Consider the following 22,442-nt stretch of genomic DNA (forward strand, 5'->3'; position numbering starts at 1 on the left):
TTAATATATTTGCTCTTCTCAAAACAGGATTTTCCTTGCTCTTTTCATATAAAATAGTTACCTTTATTATGTAGACATACTCAAATGTTCATAACCCAAAGCTCCCTGTCTAATCCACCCAGACCAATTATGAAAACCAAGCTGCAAACATGCAGAAATTCATAAATCATCATGGTATTGATGTCACAACCACGAGCGCATAAACATACAATCCACATTTATGTCTATTTAGTGTTTAGCAACTTGGCTGATGAACGACAGTGTGAGCTATGCTGGTACGCAAAGGTTAGCCAATCATAATAGAGGTCATTTACATAGAGACATATCAAAGATACAGCAGCAAAAACAGCCGGTTTAAGGTCACATCCACACAAATCAGTTTTCAGTTTCTCTAAACTGTCATTGTCCAATAGTATAATGGGAGAGCTTTTTTGAATGCTCTGTTTTTGGTAGAGGAAATCGGCATTCTAGTGTGAATGAGAGATGTAAATGTAGCCAAAGTAAGGTGTTTACAGACAAAAATGTGTGGATGTGGCCTAAGGCTCAGATAGAGAACAGAAAAAGGTCAAGGTCAAACTAAATTTCTAAATGAGTAATTTTACAATTCATAAGTGGACTTCATGAAAAACTGGTATATAAGTGTAGAATATGGGCACTTTTAAAATTTCATTCACTCTGTTTAGGATCTTAAGGGAAATCAAAACAAATGTGATTAATTATTAAAACCATTATATTATCCATGATTATAGAATCAGCTTTGGGAATGTGTTTGCATCTGCATGTTGTCTTACACAAAATCTGTCTCTTCCTTGAGTTGTATAACGGGCTGAAAGACCAGAGCCCTGCGTCGCATCCCCAACAAACACGCAGAATCCTCAGTGTTTGCGAACACACGGCCTACATAATGCGAACAAATACAGTAAATAAGTGACTTAAAAAATTGCCAATTAGAGTTACATCCAAAAAACACAATGTAGGAGTCATTGCAATCACAATGATAAAAAAAAAAATCAACCACAGATACAAATTCTTAGAGATGTAAACAATTTACCATCATCTGAACCAACCAAGGAAAGCAGAATACAAAGAGCAAAAGAAAATAATTAACTTGAGTCACAAGAAATCTGTGAATGTTTACAAAAATTGGTCATTTAAACCTGTGGAAACTGTCTGGAAAAATACTTCTCTAACATTGTAATTCGATGTAATACTGATTACTTAATTGAAAAAGTAATCTCATTACTAATTACTTTAAAGTTACTTTCAAAACCATTTTTTATTCCAAAATAATATATTTCCTACTTTTTCATTGCTGCATACAAGTCATCCACTCAGCACCATGTCACAGAAACGCAAGCAGATGTAAATATGAAAATAATTCAGGTTTTTTTAAATGTATTCTACATAATATTTTAGAAATGTGTAACCAAATGAATGTACTTAAATGTAGTTGACTTCGCTGAAAGTCAGTAACTGTAATCTGATTACAAGAATTTAGAATGTTTCTTCACTTTTTTCTTACTACAAAAGTAATTAGAATACAGTAATTAACTTCTTTGTCATCAGAGTACCCCCAACACTGGATAGGAGAATGGAACTTATCAATGAAAAAGTTCATTCAGCTTGCAAGCTTCAAGTTTTCTGATACTTATGGCAGAAAATCAAGAGTGATTTCTCTCTACCTTCTCTGTAAAACTCTTTGAGCTTCTTGGAGATCCACTGCATGGCTTTAGCTGCAATCTTGGTGCCAAAGTTCCTGTCAAATGGGGATGGAGCACCACCCTACAGGACATATAACATGGCAGATTATAGCATAAATCAAAACTACGTGTGTGCATTTATGCTAATGTGTGTTTGTGTGTGTGTGTGTGTGTACCTGCTGCATGTGTCCCAGGACATTCTTCCTGCAGTCAAATACTCCTTTGCCTTCTTCAGAGTACAGCTGGTAGATGAAGTCAGTGGTGTAGTTCTCACTGCTGTTCTCATTCCTGTACAACACATAAACATACACATTTTCAAGACATTATTTAATTATGGATGGGTGGACAGACAGACAGACAGAAGATAGATAGACAGATAGATTATTCACGTGCATTACATGTATGTAGAATCATACCTGAGCACTAATCCTCTCTGGATGCTGGTCTTCATCTTCTCAGTTAAATGTTCCACGTTAGACTGAAAAAATAGAGCACTCATAAAAAACATGAGATGACGCTTGCTCTTACTCTCTCTTTCCTTAAATAGTACACACTGCTAAATATTTCCCCCTGTGTTTGGGACAGAGCAGACAGAGGACGGGAAGGTGAGAAGACTGTAATACCTGTGTCTAACAGAAGGGGGCAAACTTCACCCTAGACCCCACTCCAGCCAAATTCACTGGTTTGTGTAAATGTGTGAATTGTCCAGTTGTATGTAAATGTTCGCATGTGCATGCCTAAATGTTTAGTTTGAAACAGTGTGTCAAAAGTTCTTCCATAATTTCTGTCATCAGTGAGGACAAAATAAAAAACGAGAAGATCTGAGCATAGACACTACAAGCTGTCTGTTATAAACGAAAAAGGAGGCATGGTACAGTATCAGAATATATTACAAATATTTATTGCACGGCTCTCTGGAATACTTGATTGGGATTGGGATTGGCGCCATCAAGCGGTCTGAATAACAGTTGCATATCTGGGGATAAAGTGAAATCAGACAGATCATCCGGGTGTTGCAGGTCAGTTGCGAGTAAGCTAATAAAATCATGTCAGCTCAAATCAATGTTTCATGTCCATTTATTCATTTATTTGGCAAGTAGTTTTGTTTAAGTGGGACAATGAGCAGTTAAATAAAATCCTGCAGCAAAATTGTGTTTATTTTGGAACATTTGAACATTTGGAACAAAATAAATGCCAACAGAACTCCTGCGCAAGGTGGAATTCAGCTGTTTCTAGAGACTCCCCAATGTCTTTCTTCTCACATAATTACATAGGTTTGGCGCAAATCAATATTTCATGAGGTGCATCCCAAACCGCACACTTCTGCACTACTCTACGCCCTTTTGTAGTGTAAGTAGTATGAGTAGTGTGTTTACACTGAAAATGCAACAAAAAGAAGTGTACTACGGGTACCCAGATGATGCACTTCTTCAACCGTCAAAACGGAGTGTGGAATGTTGGACACTTGAAGCACTCAGCGCTTAAAGCTTGCCGTATGTAGCGAAAGGGGAGGAGTTACCTGGCTGTGTTGTTGGTCTGACAAAACAATTGTAAATAATGGAGAATGTGGCAATTAGTGTTAGAAATTTAAGTTGCTTTACCATCACCCCACGCTGTATGCATATGTACGTTGCTTGAAATACAAGTGTTGAACTAAGGTTGGCTAACGCACTATTTGGTTGGACCGCCTTTAGTTTTGATTATGCCGTGCATTCGCCATGGCACTGTGTCGACAACCTTATGTAACGTCACAACATTTATATCCGTCCAGAGTTGCATTAATTTTTGACCGAGATCTTGTATTGATGACGGAAGAGTCGAACCACTCCGTAAAGTCTTTTCCAGCACATACCAAAGACTTTCAATGGGATTAAGGTCAGGACTCTTTGGTGGCCAGTTCATGTGTGAAAATAATTCCTCATGCTCCCCTGAACCACTCTTTCACAATATGAGCCTGATGAATCTTTGCATTGTCTTCCTGGAGTATGCCCATGCCGTCAGGGAAGAAAAAATCCATTGATGGGATAACCTGGTCATTCAGTACATTGACGTAGTCAGCTGGCTTCATTTTATTGCCGCATAATGTTGCTGAGCCTAGACCTGACCAATTGAAGCAACCCCAGATCATAACACTGCCTCCAGAGGTTTGTACAGTGGGCACTATTCATGACGGGTGCATCGCTTCATGCGCTTACCTTCTTACCCTGACGCACCCATCGCTTTGGAATAGGGTAAATCTGGACTCATCAGATCACATGACCTTTTTCCTTTGCTTCACAGTCCAATCGTTATGCTCCTTAGCAAATTTAAGTTGTTTTTTCCAATTAGCCTCACTAACAAGTGGCTTTCTTGTGGCCACACAGCTGTTTAGTCCCAATCATGTAAATTCTCTTCGCATTGTGCGTGTGGAAATGCTCTTACTTTTATATTAAACATAGCCGTGAGTTCTACTGTCGATTTTTTACGATGTGACTTCAAGTGTTTTACTGATCTCCGATCACGATCATTCAAGATTTTTTCCGACCACATTTCTTCCGCGAAGCTGATGGTTCACCACTATCCTTCCAGGTTTTAATAATGCGTTGGACAGTTCTTAACCCAATTCCAGTGATTTCAGCAATCTCCTTAGTTTTTTTCTTTGCTTGATGCAGGCCAATAATTTGCCCCTTCTGAAACACAGTAACATCTTTTCCACGACCACGGGATACGTCTTCCGACATGGTTGTTTAAGAAATGAGAAGCTACACACTGCATCAGTTAGGGTTAAAAGAATTGTTGCCAGCTGAAACATATTAATCACTGCAATAATGATCCAATCATAGGCTCTTAAGTATCTGCTTATTTAAATCCAAACGCCAACTTTTTTTTTGGCCAGGCAGTGTATTATATTATACTATATTCTTACCATGATATTATTATAGTACTTCAAGAATGCCATGGTCATTTTTGGTACATTTAATTGGTGCATTTAGAGAATCTAGGTTGCGAGCTGGATTTATATTCAGTTTGGCGTAGAGCTATATTCAACGACCAAAGTACTTTTTTGGAAACAATTCAGATAACACATTGCAGTGAATATAGAAAAAAATAAAAGCTTTCTCCCTCACCTGAAGGTCTCGGATGTCAAACGGCTCTTCATAGATATATGCTGCATCAGCTCCGGCCGCCAGCCCCCCCACAGTGGCCAGGTAACCACAGTAACCTCCCATCGTCTCAATGATGAACACGCGATGCTTCGTACCGCTGGCTGACTGCTTTATACGATCACACGTCTAACACACAAAAATGCTTTAAAATAAAACACATCTTTACTGTTTTTCTATCACACTTATGACCACGCACTGCACACACACACACACAACGAATAAGCCACTGTCAGACTATAGCAGCAGTTCTGACAAGCCATTTATGTTGAGTCATACAGGATGTTACACGTTATAAAGACATTATACTGACATCACAGTGCACTAACAAGGCAGAGCACACACAAAATAAAGTTCACTACAACAAAGAACATGCATGTGGTCCCTGTGAATTTGTTCAACTAATACAATTAGAGTGCTTTTTTTTTTTGTGATCAGCCATGGTTGCCATGCTTCTTGAGAAAATAGTAAACATGAAAAACTAGAATTTTTCAGATTGGCATCTAAAACACTTTTTGGGCATGTTATAAGCATAGTTATTGTAAAATATCAAATGCTCCTGGGCATTAAAGGGATAGGTCACCCAAAAATGAAAACTCTCTAATCATTTAATCACCCTCACATCATCCCAGATATCTATGACTTTCTTTCTTCTGCTAATCACAAAGATTTTTAGTAAAAATATCTCAGCTCAGCATATAAAGGCAGCATAAAAGTAATCCATATGACTCCAGCGGTTAAATACATATCTTCTGAAGTGAAATGATAGGTGTGGGTGAGAAACAGATCAATTTTTAAGTCCTTTTTAACTACCAATCTCCACTTTCACTTTCACATTCTTCTTTTGTGTTTAGCAAATTGCATTCTTTGTGCATGTCGCCACCTACTGGGCAGGGAGGAAAACTTATAGTAAAAAAGGACTTAAATATTGATCTGTTTCTCACCCACACCTATCATATCACTTCTGAAGATATGGATTTAACCACTGGAGTCATATGGATTACTTTTATGCTGCCTTTATATGCTTTTTGGACATTCAAAGTTCTGGCCACCATTTACTTGCATTGTATGGGACCTACAGAGCCTTAATATTCTTCTTAATATCATTGTGTTCAGCAGAAGAAAGAAAGTCACACATCTGGGATGGCATGAGGGTGAGTAAATTATGAGAGAATTTTCAATTTTGGGTGAACTATCCCTTTAAATAGGGACAAAACAAATTTACATGTAAACCCTGGAAAAACATTTTCTTTATGATTTCCTCAATTCAACTCCCTGGTATGCATTAAATTAAAACTATAATAATATATAATATTGTTTTCAGTTTTGTATAATATATCATTCTAATGCATAATATGTTACATATATATATCTGATATAGCATTTTAATTATAAATAAAGTAAATACATTTGCTTTACATACTTTATGCATCTTTTAGGTGCACTATGTAATTCTTTCCATGTGAGCATGATGCTACATCCATGCCGACAGAGTCAGTGTAAAGACCAAGACCACTGACTGTCGTATCAGTTGGTAGACTAACAGGTCAGGTAAACATAAACAAAAAAGCACTTAGTGGACCTTTAAAGATACAGACAAAACATTTTACTGTATGTTTATAACTCATATCTGCTGTGCTATTCGTTATGGTAACATCTAGGCATTCCGGGGGGCGGGGTGGGGGTGTCTTACCTCCACTATGGCATTGAGTGAGGTGTCAGCACCGATGCTGAGGTCAGTGCCGGCTACATTATTACTGATGGTGGCGGGCACCATGCACATGGGCACACAGAACTCCTCATAGCTGCTGCGGGCATCAACCAGCTGCAGCAAACTTTCAAAGGCCTGCAGCAGTGCACATGCATTAGAACCGTGGCTCACTTATGACAGACACCCTGGAGGGCTACATATTGTGGATGTGATGTGAGTCACTTGTAAATGTGATGCTAGAGTTTTAAAATAGAACATATAAATGGAATAATTTAGTTCTGACTGTTTCAACAGCGGGGATTTTTTTTATTATTTTTATTTTTTATTTTTTTTCCAGTGTGCCATGCAGAGAACCTCAAGTGTCTTTTCATTTTTACAGTGCCTCAGGAGGACCAGGTCAAACATATAGTTATCCACCAGAAGGAGCTCCAACTTGTGGGCATGGCATTCAATTGACTGAATGGCGTCAGAGGTATGTAATTTAGCTAGCCTCAGTGTGACCGTCTCAACACACCTGTGCAATCAGACTAAACACCAGCACAACCAGGCCCTGAATCACACACGTTCAGACAGAAACACAAAAGATCAGGCCAGGTCCAAAACAGCATGCTATAAATTGCACTTAAATTGAACTTAATGAAAGATTGAAGGACTATTCTGGGTTAATAGCAACCAAATGTGTATAGGCAGCATTTGTGGCATAATGTAAACAGATCCCCCCCCCCAAAAAATTATTTTCAGTAGAAATTGACAGCATGGCACAAATGCTGTCTATATATATATATATATATATATATATATATATATATATATATATATACAATTTTTCAAGGTATCATTAGATATTAATAAGCACAGGCATTAAAATAAAACAAATCTAAATGGAGTGGTTATAATTAACATTTTGTGATGGACCAGACCTTCCATGTAAATACAAATACGCACACGTAAATTGTGCAAACATATAAAAAGCAAAAGTCAGGTTCAAGACTGGGGACCAGGTTGTGCTGTGTGACCACATGCTTTGATTCAAGACACACCGATACAGTCAGGGTGCAGTGACAGCCAACCTCATTTCCACCAAACACAGCTCTACTTCACCTACCAAATGCAGCTCTATCTTAACTAATTACAGCTCTACCTCACCTAAGCAAACACAGAAATACAACTCAATCTTAACTAAATAAATATAGCTCTACTTCACCTAACCAAATGTAGCTCTACTTTAACCCTTTTGTACTGTTCGGTCATTTTTGACCAAAATCCATTTTTGTTCTTTAATAAAAATGTTATAATTCATACGAGTGGCTCAAGGCTTGTACACTTTAACTACATTTGCCATTTGAACTCACCAAACAAAATTGAACTGTATTCTACGAGTTTAGGCCGTGTGGAAAATGTCAGTTGCGTTGTTCACGGTCAAATTTGACCGACCATAGGAAATGAATGGGTGAGACTATAACACAGAGCAATTTGTTTTGGAATTTGTAAAATAAAACAAATAATTCAGCCACAATGCAAAACACACAAAGATAGAAATGAAGGGGTGAGACAATAACTATTTTTTTCTTCTTTTCTTTTCTTTTTTTGTTGTTGCAATGATGGCAGCAATATGCCCGTAATGCATGACACATTGTCATATTTTCTTCACGTTTCAACTTATAGAAGTGTGGGTTTTTTAATAGTGTAATTGAGAAATGTAAAGTAGATAAGCACTTTAAAATGCACTACTTTAGTGTTTTGTACTTTACTGAAGTTGCTGTAATTACATTTCTTTCATAAAATTAAAAATAAATTACACGTTTATTGTTTTTTGGTCAAATTTGGCCACGAGTCTAAAATGAACAGTGCACAAGGGTTAACTAAATACAGCTCTATCTATACTAACTAAATATAGTTCTACCTTAACTAACTAAATATAGCTCTACATTAATTAAATAAATACAGCTCTACCTCAAGTACCAAATTCAGTACTACGTCAATTAACCAAACACTGCCGACCTTACCTAAATAAATACAGCTCTACATGAACTAAATACAGCTTTACCTTATCTAATCAAATACAGCTCTACTTTAACTAACTAAATACAGTTTTACCTCATACCACCAAATAAAGCTCTACCTAATTTTCTGTTCTTTACATAAAAGTATGTATTTTAATAGTATCTATTTATCTCAATTGTTATAGTGTGTTAAACTGGACCCAAAAGGTTGTTTAAACTTCAAGTATTGTTGGGCAGGGAGGTTGGCCATCATTCGGCAGCCCTGACCAGTCGGTATACAGTTTCTTAATGACACAACAGTGCTCTTGACAGACAAACGAACATGCCCACCACCCAACACAAACACACACTCTGACACAAGTGTGTGATGTCTTACGTCCGTGATGGCATTGAGGGCAGTGTCTGCCCCAATACTCAGGTCTGAACCAGGAATATTGTTGGACACAGTGGCCGGGACCATCACCATGGGAACACAAAGCTCTGCGTGTTTGGAACGAGCTGCTTGCAGCTCCATCAGCCCCAGATATGCCTGCAGTCAGAGCAAGGTCTTATGGGTCACTGGCCAGAATTATGGGTTAATTATAAGAGAGGGGAGGGGCAAAGAGCCATGCCCACTTTGATTATGAGAGTAGGTGAGAAGAGGACACTGAAGGTACAGTATTTCTGTAGAGTTTCAGATTCCCGTCTGTTGATTCGTTACTATAAGTCTGTGAAATTAGGCTACATGAATATGAAATCACTCAAGGTGATAAGAATGAGCAAAAGACCAAAGATGTGACAATTTTTTGACTGCGTAAACAGTACGTAGTGACCAGTTTGAGGGCCTGAGGTAGGATTCTGACATCAGATGACACTGGAAATATGACCTACCCAAAACAAATGACATATTTTTATAGACAAATGGCATCTGAGAGATGTTTTGCTGCCCAGCATATAATATAAAATGCTACATCTAAAAAATATAATTATAAAATTCTGTCATTATAAAAAGATAATAATGAGATGCCCAATATAATGAGATTTTATGTCTTTGAATTATTCATTTTGGTTGCAGAATCTTATACAGTATAACAGCAAACTAAGGAATATCCAAAAGCAAAATGTTGTTGTTGTTGTTGTTTTTTACCTGTAACTGACAAATTTTAATATATTAAATAATATAAACAGTAATAGCATGAAGTAGTAAAAGAACAGACATACTATAACGGCATGTTATACTGAACAAATCAGGAGAGGGAAGAGTTGATAGCAATATATCTAGATATTTTCCGCAGATTCCTGATATGTCAAGTCAATATATATGTATGTTATCTGCTTAAAACCATATTTAAATAAGTGAATATGGTTACATATGAGTTACAACTGTTATGGAACCAATTCCTTATAATATATATATGTATATATTTTTTTTTCCCCTCTTTCACCCAATTTGGAATGCCCAATTCCCAGTGTGCTTTTAAGTCCTTGTGGTCATGTAGTGATTCACCTCAATCTGGGTGGTGGAGGATGAATCCCAGTTGCCTCCGTGTCTGAGACCATCAACCTGTGCATCTTATCATGTGGCTTGTTGAGCGCGTTGCCACGGAGACATAGCGCGTGTGGAGGCTTCATCCACCGTGGCATCTGCGCTCAACTCACCACGCGCCCCACCAACATCAAACCACATTATAGTGACCACAAGGAGGTTACCTCATGTGACTCTACCCTCCCTAGCAACCAGGCCAATTTGGTTGCTTAGAAGACCTGGCTGGAGTCACTCACTAACCAGGCCCTCATTCCTTATAATATTTAACTTAATTATCTATTTTACTTCTTATTTTACAGTAAAATTGTAGTGTAACTACAATTGTATTGGAGTAAATCTAAAAAAATATGAATTCTGTAAATAGTAACTATTAATTTACAGTACATACCTCAAATCCTCCAATAACCAGTAAAGCGTTGATGTTGTGAATCCTCATTTGTTCTGCAATTTTATCAACGTGTTTTGCTGGAAGAGTTCTGTAAATGTTGTTGCAGGATTTTAGAAACATTATTCATTACTATATAGGGTTGCACATTTTAAGACATTTTAATGATAATTAATTAAAAATGCATAAACAAATCAATTAATCATTAACAATAACAAAAGATGCATATTTTTCTTCAATCAAAGCTTTATTTATACAAAGTTTGATTTCTGACCAACCAACTGTTCTAATGCAAACTTGAAAACGTCAACGTTGCATCAGAGAAAAAATTACTTTATGTACAAGGAAACATGAAAACATGAAACAGTCACCGACATATGTGCATGTGCCTACTGTTTAAATATAATTTAAATAAATACATTTAAGAAATGCGAGTAATGTTATTTTCCTCTTAATATATTTTCAGTTCAGTGTATTTTTAATACATTCAGGCCGGCAGGGCCTGGGTAGCTCAACGAGTATTGACGCTGACTACCACCCCTGGAGTCGCGAGTTCAAATCCAGGGCGTGCTGAGTGACTCCAGCCAGGTCTCCTTAGCAACCAAATTGGCCCAGTTGCCAGGGTAGAGTCACATGGGGTAACCTCCTTGTGGTCGCGATTAATGCTTCTAGCGCTCAGTGGGGCGTGTGGTAAGTTGTGCGTGGATCGCGGAGAGTAGCATGAGCCTCCACGTGCTGGGAGTCTCCGCGGTGTCATGCACAACGAGCCATGTGATAAGATTCGCGGATTGACTGTCTCAGAGGCGGAGGCAACTGGGACTTGTCCTCCACCACCCAGATGGAGGTGAGTAACTGGAAAATATAGGGAGGCAATGCCCCCTTAACCCCCCTTTAGACCCAGCCATGCAGGAAGACCGACGGATCAACAGTGCTTGTTGTCATGTACTTTAACACACTATCACGGTTTATGCAGTAAACGTAATGTTACCTATAGAGAAACGCCCCATGATTACATTGACCTTCATCTTTACAAGCTGTGTTTTTTATTCTTTGTCGCTGACAGCACGTGACATACAATGCACAACTGACGATCGATAAGCTTAATTGATCACATTTTTAACGACGACTAATCGATCATAGATTGTTCATTAAAATCCCTATTACTGTATTACAAGTTAATATGTAAATCTATACATATCAGTGTTTGCTTTATTGAACATTTCTGGTTATATTTATAATCTCACCTTTTTGTTCCTAGCAGGGACCCGCCCTGGCCTGTCCAGCCCCCAACATCACCCCATTTAATTTCTTTTATCTGAGAGGAGGGGATGAACAGAGCAAATCATATCATCAGCATCTCTGCTGAAATTATTACAGAATTTTCTTATTTGGTTGAATTATCCATTTAAGGAAATCCATGCATCAGTGCCACTTCTCTTCTGAAAGATGAAAGTGGCATGACGTGGATCTGTGATGCTACACTGTGTTAAAAATGGCACTGACCACAATGCAGCAAAGGATTGTGGGAGGGAATAATGGGCTTACTGTAATCATGCCTGTTTATCTCATTTGACAAGGGATTCATTCAAATACACACACATGCATATACAGTCCACACAGTGTTACACAGACCATGGGTACTTTGCAATATGACGAGGCCCATTTCGTTCTCTTTTTTTAATTTGCAACAGACGATGTCCATTAAAGTAATGAAAAAAGGCATCTAAAAGCATAAGAGAATCATGCCTAAGAATCGTAGTATGATCCCCTCTATGGAATATTTCTGCCATCGAAAAAGGTATAGAGTAACGAGTATACTAGTTTACCAGTTATGGGACTGTGGAACATTTCTGCAATGGCATGGCTCCAAAATTCAATAATAGACATTTTTGGGCATAAATTTGGTCACTTAGTTTGCCTTTACTGAGTTGGACTAAACCTGTAAGCATGCATGTTTAATCACATGTAGACTTCAAGTGAGTTGTGTAGTGTTGCAGCAGAATGTCTGCAGTGTTACCTGCCCCTTGTAGAATCCCTCAAAACCATCATTAACAGCAAACATTGTGTGGCCCTCTGTGATCCCCACCCTGACAGCTGAACGCACAGCCGCATTCATGCCAGCTGCAGGTGCGCCAACATTCAATACGGCCACATTAAACGTACTCTGGAGAAAAAAGGAGAATGTTATCTCACATATAAATAACAAAATACTGTACACACACAATATTTCCCAAAATGAGTGTGCAGAGCTCAGAGTAACAATTCATTCATGCAGGCTGCATGAGGCATGCAGGAAATGTTTGTAAAATAGAACAGCATAAAGTCTAATCTGTTCTATAATACAAACCATATAAAACAAAATCTTGGATTAAGCTGCATTTGTGTGTACCTCAGAAAAACCTCAGAAAACACTGTAATCCATGAGTCTTATGTCTGAGGTTATGTGCCACTGTTCATTTCTGACTAGTAACACCTGTTCACATTTTCATCAAATGTGTAATAACAAGTTGGAAACTTAAAATGTTATGAAAGCTTTGACTTTATTAACCCTAACGTTGTGTAAAAAAAAAAAAAAAAAAAAAAGTTAAAGGTAGCTGGTACCTATATACATAATTCTGTTGGTAATGTAATTTTACTATAGCCAGTGCAACATGTATTTGATTTCTTTTAATTTGCAATAGAATATAGAGGTGAAGTGATGGAGAAAATATTTATTTATAGTGAAAAGCTCAGGTTGATATCCCGAAAATAATATACTATTATATAACTTGTTCATTATATAACAGTATTTATTTTCTACACTTTTGTTTTATTCTATTTTATTCCATGTACATACATGACAATGGCCTTTCTCCTTTCCATCCTCATCCCTCCAAGAATAAATAAACAAATTCAGTGGTTAGTGTCATAGAAAAAGACTAAATCAGAGCCAACATGCTGTACACCATACAACGGCATGAGCATTTCTCCATCATTTAAACTGACTTACATGTGGATGTTCAGCATCAGTTTTGCGGTAAGACAAGAGTTTGTAGGTGTTCAGGTTGTTTTCGAAACTTCTAAAACGTTTCAAAGAAAAAAAAAAGAAGAATTTTAAAGCCATTCAGACATTTCCTGTTGTGTTCATTTAAAATATATTTTTCTACAAAACAAAATTCTCATAAAACTTTATGGTGCTGTAATTAGGGGTGGGTAAAAATATAATTTTTGCCGATGCATCGCAATCTTCATTTGAACGATCTTGATATCTATTCTTAGATCCCAAGATCGATCTATTACTCTATGCGCAACCCTCCAATACAATGAGAGGAAATTTATATATTTGGCAACTGGCTGTTAAATATTTCGATTTCACTTACCAGTAATTGTGTAGTATATTGGTATTCTCCTTATGTTCCGTGTAATGTGTGTCCAAAGACGAGACCCACGCAACTTATTTATAATTGAATAATGTATCTTTTAGTACCCTTTCTGTTCTTTACAGTCAGTTGTTGATCAAAAAAATAAACAACTAATCAGGCATAGCACAGATGAGATAAAGCCATTCGAGTCTCTCTCATTAACATGTGCTCAGTTACAGACACTCTTTAAAGAACTGCAGGTTTTCCTAAAGAGATAGTACTTTATTTTTAACACGTTCAATACATTTATGTAAATACCTGTAAATAGTATAAGTTATCGTATTAATCAATAAACATGTAACAAAAAATAATATATGCAATATATTATCATATTTATTGATTGAATACATGAATTTGTTCATTTTTAAAAAGCTAAAATGTGACCAAAATGATAAAAAAAGTTATAATATTTAATTAGTAAAATTTATATTTTCATAGCTGGGAGAGAATTTCTTTCATATGTAAGAAAAGGGGACATTTCAATTGAAATATATCCATACTAATTGATATCGAAACTAAATCAAAATCGAATCGAATCGAGAGCTTGTGAATCGGAACCGAATCGGGAAATCTGTATCAGTACCCAGCCCTAGATGTAATATAGCTGACACTGACACATGCTTAAACGATTAAATCATAATTTTTATGGCTTACCTGCCACGCAGCTTTACTGCTTCTTCAAACCTCTTTTCATCCATGGCCTTCTGTACCTCCTGGGTCTAAAGCATGACAAACAACGAATAAAACTCCTAAACCAAGTAAACCAGGAAAGCAAATACAACAAAATTCCATTTTGTGCAGGCATTGTCTTATGGTAGAAACCAAACATTTGATCGACTGGTCCAACTAGTGATTCAAAGCTGCTCTTTTTTATACATGTACTGTACATACAGAAGCACTAGTAGTAGTCTTGAACTTTATACTGATAGATATCACTGTATCGATGTTACAGATGACCTTAGAGATGTAGAAATGCCCTATTCACATGCATTTATTGCCCATTTTTTATTTATTTGTTTTAAAGTAAAACAATGCTTTCAGACAGTAGCCTGTTATTTCTCCCTGGAATCAAATTCTTGCGTTACTTTCTCACCATCTGAACACACTCCATCAGAGGTACCCTGACCGCTTGGTTCCCACACAGAGACACCACACAAGCTGGGGTCCCAGGAGACGCTTCTAACAGTGCCAACACAGCTTCCACACCCATACGACTCGCCTACAGAGGAAGAGTGAAGATAGCAAACAAAAGAGAGTCAATTTAATATCATTAAATTTGATCATTAAATTCAGGATTTCTTAAGTTAGGATCATACCAAAATCCTGTCGAAGGCAGAGGGCGTTCCTCCCCTCTGGACATGACCCAGAATGGTGACTCGCGTGTCAAACCCCAAACACCCGACCACCAGCTGCAGAAGGGGGTCAATGCATCATCATAACTTCAACAGAAAATGTACGATTTCTCATACACTTATACATCAAGGCCATGAATTAAATTAAATGTTTAATGGCAAGTTATTTTAATATTTTATGATCAATTAATATTTATTAACATCAGACGTAACTTGGAAATCAACCCCAAAACTCCACCGTGAATTAAAATGTGTAAAGTCTTATGAAGAGCACACATGCACAAATAAAGCATTATACAGTATCTACACTGAATTATTCTAAAGACAAGCTCAGCAACCACAGACATGCATGCGTTTTATGAGAGAAAATATGCGTGATTTAAATAAAGATATTTCAGTAAACTACACCATGAACAATCAAAAATCACATGGAAACACACAATTTACCAAAAATCTAATCTAAAAAGTTATTTAAATAAATGAAGAAAATTCTGTTCTGGAATAGTGTGCTATGTCTTTTCAAACTGATCTGACATATGGTTTTCGCACAGTGGACGATCAAATAAGGGAAAAATCCCATAGACTTACATTGACGGAATGTCCAAATGGGGCAACGGAATGCTCGTTAATTCAAACTCCAATTATAAGCAATTCAAATGTAAACAAACCCACAAAAGGCATTTGATCTGTCTTAAGTCAACATCTTTCAAGCAAGTCAGTCTACTGTCGGCCATCTTTGGAATGCTCTCGGGAGGCTATTTCCAGTCATGCCAGTGCAGCTCCTATCTACATGAATTGGAAAAGACTGAAATCTCCTAAACGGTTGGTCAAGATTATGATCAAATCAATAAGTTCCAAAAAGAAGTACAATACCAGTTCTAATTACTAGAAATCAAATTATCAAAAAGATGTAGTGAAAATACATTAATAATGAGAGATTTTTAATTTCACAAGTGTGACTTTCTGCCATTTTTAACAAAATAAAAGTAAAAAAAAAAAAGAATTTCTGGTTAAACATTAAAACAAAGTAGTGTGATTAACAGGACAGAAAATTGTATGTATGGTATTTAATTTAGTAAATTAAAAATATCCATAAAAAAACTATTTTTTAATGCAAAACTTTTGTTGCATTAGCTCAGGTAATTTAGGTCTATTTTCAATCAATTCCAAAAAGAGGTACAAAACCTGTTCTAGTTGCTAGAAACCAAGTAAAAAATAATTTCTAATGCAATATTTAATGATAATATATGGGTTATGTGAGATTTATAAACCATTTAAATGGTTCGGTCATTTTGACCCGGGAACACAAGGAGTGGTAGCCAATGAGGAATACAGAGTTAAAACTTTTCAAACTAGTGTAAACTTTCGGAAAATGTTTTGTCAGGTCAAAATCAAAGCTTCACTTGATAAACTTGACCTATTTAGTTAACTGCTAATCTAACATTTACCTCATGCCTTATCCAAAGTGATTACAGTATACTTATTACAGGCGCAACTGTAATTTTCTCCTGATGGGGTTTCGAACTTACAACCTTTCCGTTTCCAGCCCTGATCTTTAACAATTAAACTACAACATCTGTGCTCAGCAATATGGTTTCATGAAAATGATCACTCCAGTTATCACTCCAGTCTCCCAGTATACTCTCTGCTCCCAGACTTTAGCATCCCAGTATTCTGAAATTGTGTGCTGAGAGTGGAGGAGTGCAGTTAAAAGGCAAATCAGGTACATAGAGAAGCTAATTTTTCATGATGCATATGCATGATTACGGCAGAAAGGGCAGTAGGGCTGTAGCTGTGCATTACTCACGTCCTTTATGTAGTCTGTGGTTATGGGTTTGTTGTTTTGGTCTATTGCACCTTCAGCTACTATGATGATGTTAAGCCGTTTCTTATCAGCACGATTCTACAAGGAAAAAGAACGCACACACACCCATTTACACACACATACACACTTGTATGAATGAGAGGAGATACTTACATCGTTCACTGCATTAGGGCTGATAGGGTTTCCATGTCTGTCTGTGGCCCCCTTCGGCCACAATGATTATATTAAGACGAGAACCTTGCAAACGACTCTGCACAATTGGAGCACTGAAACACTCTGTGTGTGTTTGTGCAATGGCATGTGTGAATGAGTTTGTGTATTTGTGGCTGTGTGAGCATGCATTTCATGAAAGTGTTTACATGAATAGTGGCCCCAAAAAGTATCTGGACACTTTTGGACACGCAAGTAACACTTAAAGGAATAGTTCACCCAGAAATAATGATTCTCTCATCATTTAGTCATCTTTATGCCATCTCAAACACATATGACTTTCTTCTGCAGAACACAGAACACAAACAAAGATATTTTGATGGTGTTTTTGTCCATACAATACAAGTCAATGGGGTCCAACACTTTCAAGCTCCAATAAGGACATAAAGGCAGCATACATCCATAACACTCCAGTTGTTTAATCCATGTCTTCTGTTGTTATATAATCAGTTTTGGTTGAAAAACAGACAGTGTATAGCGCTCTGTGCATGCGTGAAGCCTGAGGAAGTGTAATCAAACTTCAAATCACGATTGCCAAGGAGACTGCAGATGTCAAGATTTATTGTGAAAAAGGAGTTTTTTGTCTGTTTCTCATCCAAAACCGATCATATTTCTTAAGAAGACATGGATTAAACCACTCAAGTTGTATGGATTACCTTTCTGCTGCCTTCATGTCACTTTGGAGCTTGAAAGTTTTGGACCCCATTGGCTTGCATTGTATGGACAAAAACACCTCTTATCTCCATCAAAATATCTTCATTTGTGTTGCACAGAAGAAAGAAAGTCATACAAGTTTGAGATGGGATAAAGGTGAGTAAATGATGATAGAACTTTCATTTTTGGGGTGAACTATTCCTTTGCAAATGCTAACAATGCTGTTATAATCATTGTTTACTTTAACGCTATCAAACCACCTACTTCTTATAACCTCTTCAACTTGTTGTGGGTCCAATTGGAGGCGCTTTGTCACGAAAAATGTTTACACATAAAATGTCCAAGTCTCCGAATACATGAAAAGCATGCTAAACAAATTATCAGAAATATATGTTATTGAATATTGATGATAAAATACATTATCTCAAAGGAGAGGATTTTAGCTTTCTAATAACAACTAGATTAAGCTTCTAGTCCACTCAGAGGCTGAGATATTTGATGAAACAATGGGGCTGGTGCATGAACTGAAAATTAGACTGAATGTCTATGGACGAGTATCTAAAATGTGGTATAGCACCACATACATTTCAGATCTGCATTTTGTGATGTAAGGTGATAGAGGAAAAATAATTTTTTTTATTCTCAAAAAAAGTTCTATCCATCATAAGATTGTAAACATATACAATATTATTTATGAATAATTTGAGTCTTTTTTTTTCTTTTTTTTTTTTTTTGAGAGAGAGAAAATGAGACCAATTTTTGGCAATTAGTCCACAGTATGTGTAAATAGTGGGCTTTTAAAATGTGAAAAATGCAAGTGGCAGCTCAAAAATGCATGGTTAAAAAAAATCTTTTGTTATAATAAAACTTTTATTATACTCAAATTAAATAGAAAATAAAGACCCCTTTTTCCAACATTTTGTTTCACAGGAAGATAATAATTAATTATAATTTTATTTATTTATCACACATTATACATTTGCACATATACAGTGAAATTCTTTTTTTCACATATCCCAGCTAAGCTTAGATCAGAGTGCAGGGTCAGCCATGATACGGCGCTCCTGGAGCAGATAGGGTCAAGGGCCTTGCTCAAGGGCCCAACAGATAAGGGTTATGTCGTGCACACCTGTCATAAAATTACTTAAACTGTGCAGCTGTCTCGTGGAATAAACTGTCTCCACTGTGAATAATGCATGATGAATCTGCAGTGTTTACACATAGAATAATAATAACTGTTGCCACATAATCTTCTTCCTCTTTTTAGCCCTACTCTACAGTAGGTATGTGGGCAATTGTCATTGGCTTTTTAACCCGTAGATAACTGCAACTTGAAAACACGGCCCTACAACATCATTCCAAAACAGTATGAATCACTTAAGTAGGCACAGTCAATGCACAGTCATTTCAGTTACCTGGCGGAACTTGGACTTCTGTGTGTCCTTGCAGCAAACCAGGTAAACAAAACTGAGTGAACGGTGACTGAAGCTAACAATGTGTCTAACATCTACTTTTGTAATCACACAAGAAAGAAGTTCATACAGGTTTGGAACAATATGAGGGTGAGTAAATGATGACAGAACTTTCATTTTTGGGTGAACAATGCTTGCTTTGGGTGGCTGTATGCTTGTGTGTATGTATTTGTATGTGTTTGTGTGTGTGTATGTGTGGGCAGGTTTGCATGGTTTACGAGGACATTTTTTTAGGTTACAAACCGGTAATTACAAGGGTATTATGCTATAATTGTGGTTTATAAGGACATTTCTAGTGTCCCCATAATTCAAATCGCTTAAAAAACATACTAAACGATGTTTTTTTTTAAAATGTAAAACAATGAGGGTTAGGTTTAGGGGTAGGGTTAGGGTTAATGGATAGAATCTATAGTTTGTACAGTATAAAAATCATTATGTTGGTGGAGAGTCCTCATAAGGATAGCCGCACCAACATGTGTGTGTGTGTGTGTGTGTGTTACCTCTGATAGTTTATGACACATCTGTTCCTCCCAGCCATCTTTGGGAGGCTTTTCTGGAATCAGCACCCAGTCAGCACCACACGCAAGCGCGCTGACTAAAGCTAGATACCTACACACACATGTGCACGCATGCGCAGATACACACACAAGCCACAGATTAATACAAATTTAAATATGATCATTCTTGTTTATTTTTTTGTTTGTTTTTTAGTATTTTTAAATGGTGGGTCTTACCCGCAGTGTCTCCCCATGACCTCCAGCACAAACGTCCTCTGATGGCTACAAGACAAACAACTTGAAAATACTCTACAATTTATCTTTTATAAAAGGTTTTTAAGTGTTCAAACCCATATCCATGTGGTGTAATGTATTTGATACTCAAAATGTTTGCAAATATAATTTGATTGAAATGGCTGGGATTTGCTTTAGGGATGGAGAGGGTAAAAATAGGTGGTGTACTCTCCAGTATAAGAAAGTGGAGGGTGGGGTAGGTGGTTTTTGTATATACCTCTGTGCAGTGGTCATTATTGCATCCACCACTTCGATGATCCTGTGCAGTGCTGAGTCAGTGCCAATGGTCATATCGGTCCCACAAAAATCATTGTCTATAGAACCCACCATCCCAACAATATGCAGTGCAGAATGAGTCTGGGCCGCCTCTTCACTGATTTGACCTTGGAGACAAAGGGAAAGATTGAGACAGATAAATTGGCAAAAGGGATGAAAAGAGAAGAGGGACATTTGGAGAAATAGTGTTATGCTATTGGACACTGTAAAACAAATTCTAAAAATTCTTCCCACTTTTAGGCTCCTCCTACTTTGTTACCTGATTGGACAAGCTCATCCAATAGACCGCTCCACTCCTCCCTGAAGAGATTAGCCCCGGTCAAACTGCCATCTCCACCGATCACACACAAGTTCGTGATGCCACGCTGCACCAGGTTTAAAGCTGCACGCAAACGTCCCTCATGGGAGCGAAAATCCTTACATCGTGCACTGCCAATCACAGTACCGCCCTGTGCAACCAGAAAAATGATTGCCTTACTTTTAGGTAGCACAAATAAGAATATACTGATGAATGCAGTTAATCTGTATGAATTTATTACGGGAATAATGCAACAATATTGCAGTGCATCTCCTGTGTTTAAACCGACAATTTGCTTACCACTTGTAACATACTGGAAACACTTTCCCATGACGCCTCTTTAATGTTGTTGTCACCTCCATCCACCATGCCCTGGTAACCCTGAGAAAGAACCCACTTATTTTAGCGTCATAAATAAACTCAATTCCTTTTTCCTTTTTCCATGATAACCACAGAGTGGACACCTTTTTATCTGTCAGAGGCTTTCATGTGTGTCCCTTGAAATCCACAAAGACAAAGCAGCTTGTTGGAATAGTGATAACACTACCTTTTATCATGCATACATCACAGATGATTAGGGATGGGACGATATGATTATCTCTCAATTCGGTTTGATGTATGATATGAGGTTCACGATTCTATATAATCTCGATTCGATAAAACAACACTTTTGCAACAAAATTGTATTTATTTACTTTTTTATTTTGAGCAAACGTGCATCTCAGATCCCGTTTCCACCTGGTATTAAGATGTGTTTCGGGTGATCCGATCACATGTGTTCAGCCCTAAATACAGGTCCAAACGGGGTCTAAAACGTTTTGTGATCGGAACACAAAAACCACATATGAATGTGGTCAAAAAATGCATGTGACCACGTCGCATTTGAGGTGTAAACGCTAATCTGTCCAGCATGTGTCCTGGCACCTGTCAATCAACCGCTGCGCAAAACAAAAGCTTAAACTTTGCCGTTTACTAGCGGCTTTAAAGGAGATAACCGTCCAATCGGACAATTAAAAAAAGCGGATACATACACAATCACAAGAGCTTCACGGATCTTCTTTAGTGTGTCTGTTATCAACACAGATGACAAGCACAAACACCTGAAGGTCCTTTAATACAGGTAATACACTAAAATAATGGATAATTCTGCTTGACATGTTTCAACCGCATCTGGGAGAAACAGCGCACCGTTTTGTTTTTTTAACGCTTTCTTTGTCTTTTCTGACTTTATTGCGCTTTATTATCATGCAGTAACACACTGACAGTGATTAGTGTATGTTGTCATGAAACAGAAACCAGTACTTACATTTCTAAAAGCTAAATTCAAGCACTTAAAGCACTTCAAGGACCTTGTGTGAACCATGTAAACGGTGTAGAAAAATAAAGCGCAGTAGGGGTAAAATCAAGCGATAGAAAGATTATGTTTGACAGGTCATTTCATTTGTGATCAGATGGACAGAAAACAATGTTGCAAATTTCGAAATATCGAGTTTTGTCTTGATATGGTTCGTCATTTATTTTTTTTATTTTTTTTGCGATATATGGAAATTCAATATTTCAGATGTTAAAATATACCCCAGCTCAATATGCAGAGACAAATATAAGTAAACTATTAGCAAGTTGATTTAAACACTGTGGCTCTGTGATGCTTTCAAAACATTGCTCTGTTTGTTTGAGCATCCCAGCCAGCCCGACG

General features: G+C 37.2%; 1 protein-coding gene across 3 annotated transcripts in view; it reads right to left on the reverse strand.

The window, feature by feature from the left end:
• Positions 1-22,442, reverse strand: part of LOC127442064 (ATP-dependent 6-phosphofructokinase, platelet type-like) — a 28,651-nt gene that overhangs the window by 947 nt on the left and 5,262 nt on the right. The window contains exons 3-22 of one of the 3 annotated variants that reach the window (XM_051699774.1): positions 21,047-21,127; positions 20,708-20,897; positions 20,390-20,555; positions 20,116-20,160; positions 19,882-19,990; positions 17,028-17,123; positions 15,185-15,277; positions 14,962-15,087; positions 14,523-14,587; positions 13,457-13,526; positions 12,485-12,631; positions 11,712-11,782; positions 10,471-10,558; positions 8,934-9,086; positions 6,537-6,689; positions 4,808-4,972; positions 2,117-2,178; positions 1,877-1,988; positions 1,683-1,782; positions 792-897 (exon numbers count right to left, since the gene is read on the reverse strand). In XM_051699774.1, the coding sequence (XP_051555734.1) occupies positions 792-897; positions 1,683-1,782; positions 1,877-1,988; positions 2,117-2,178; positions 4,808-4,972; positions 6,537-6,689; positions 8,934-9,086; positions 10,471-10,558; positions 11,712-11,782; positions 12,485-12,631; positions 13,457-13,526; positions 14,523-14,587; positions 14,962-15,087; positions 15,185-15,277; positions 17,028-17,123; positions 19,882-19,990; positions 20,116-20,160; positions 20,390-20,555; positions 20,708-20,897; positions 21,047-21,127 (2,198 nt within the window). The remainder of the gene's footprint in view (positions 1-791; positions 898-1,682; positions 1,783-1,876; positions 1,989-2,116; positions 2,179-4,807; positions 4,973-6,536; positions 6,690-8,933; positions 9,087-10,470; positions 10,559-11,711; positions 11,783-12,484; positions 12,632-13,456; positions 13,527-14,522; positions 14,588-14,961; positions 15,088-15,184; positions 15,278-17,027; positions 17,124-19,881; positions 19,991-20,115; positions 20,161-20,389; positions 20,556-20,707; positions 20,898-21,046; positions 21,128-22,442) is intronic. The other 2 variants (XM_051699773.1, XM_051699771.1) reach the window with 2 other exon arrangements.

The sequence above is a fragment of the Myxocyprinus asiaticus genome, chromosome 6 (assembly GCF_019703515.2).
Source record: "Myxocyprinus asiaticus isolate MX2 ecotype Aquarium Trade chromosome 6, UBuf_Myxa_2, whole genome shotgun sequence".
Lineage (NCBI taxonomy): Eukaryota > Metazoa > Chordata > Actinopteri > Cypriniformes > Catostomidae > Myxocyprinus > Myxocyprinus asiaticus.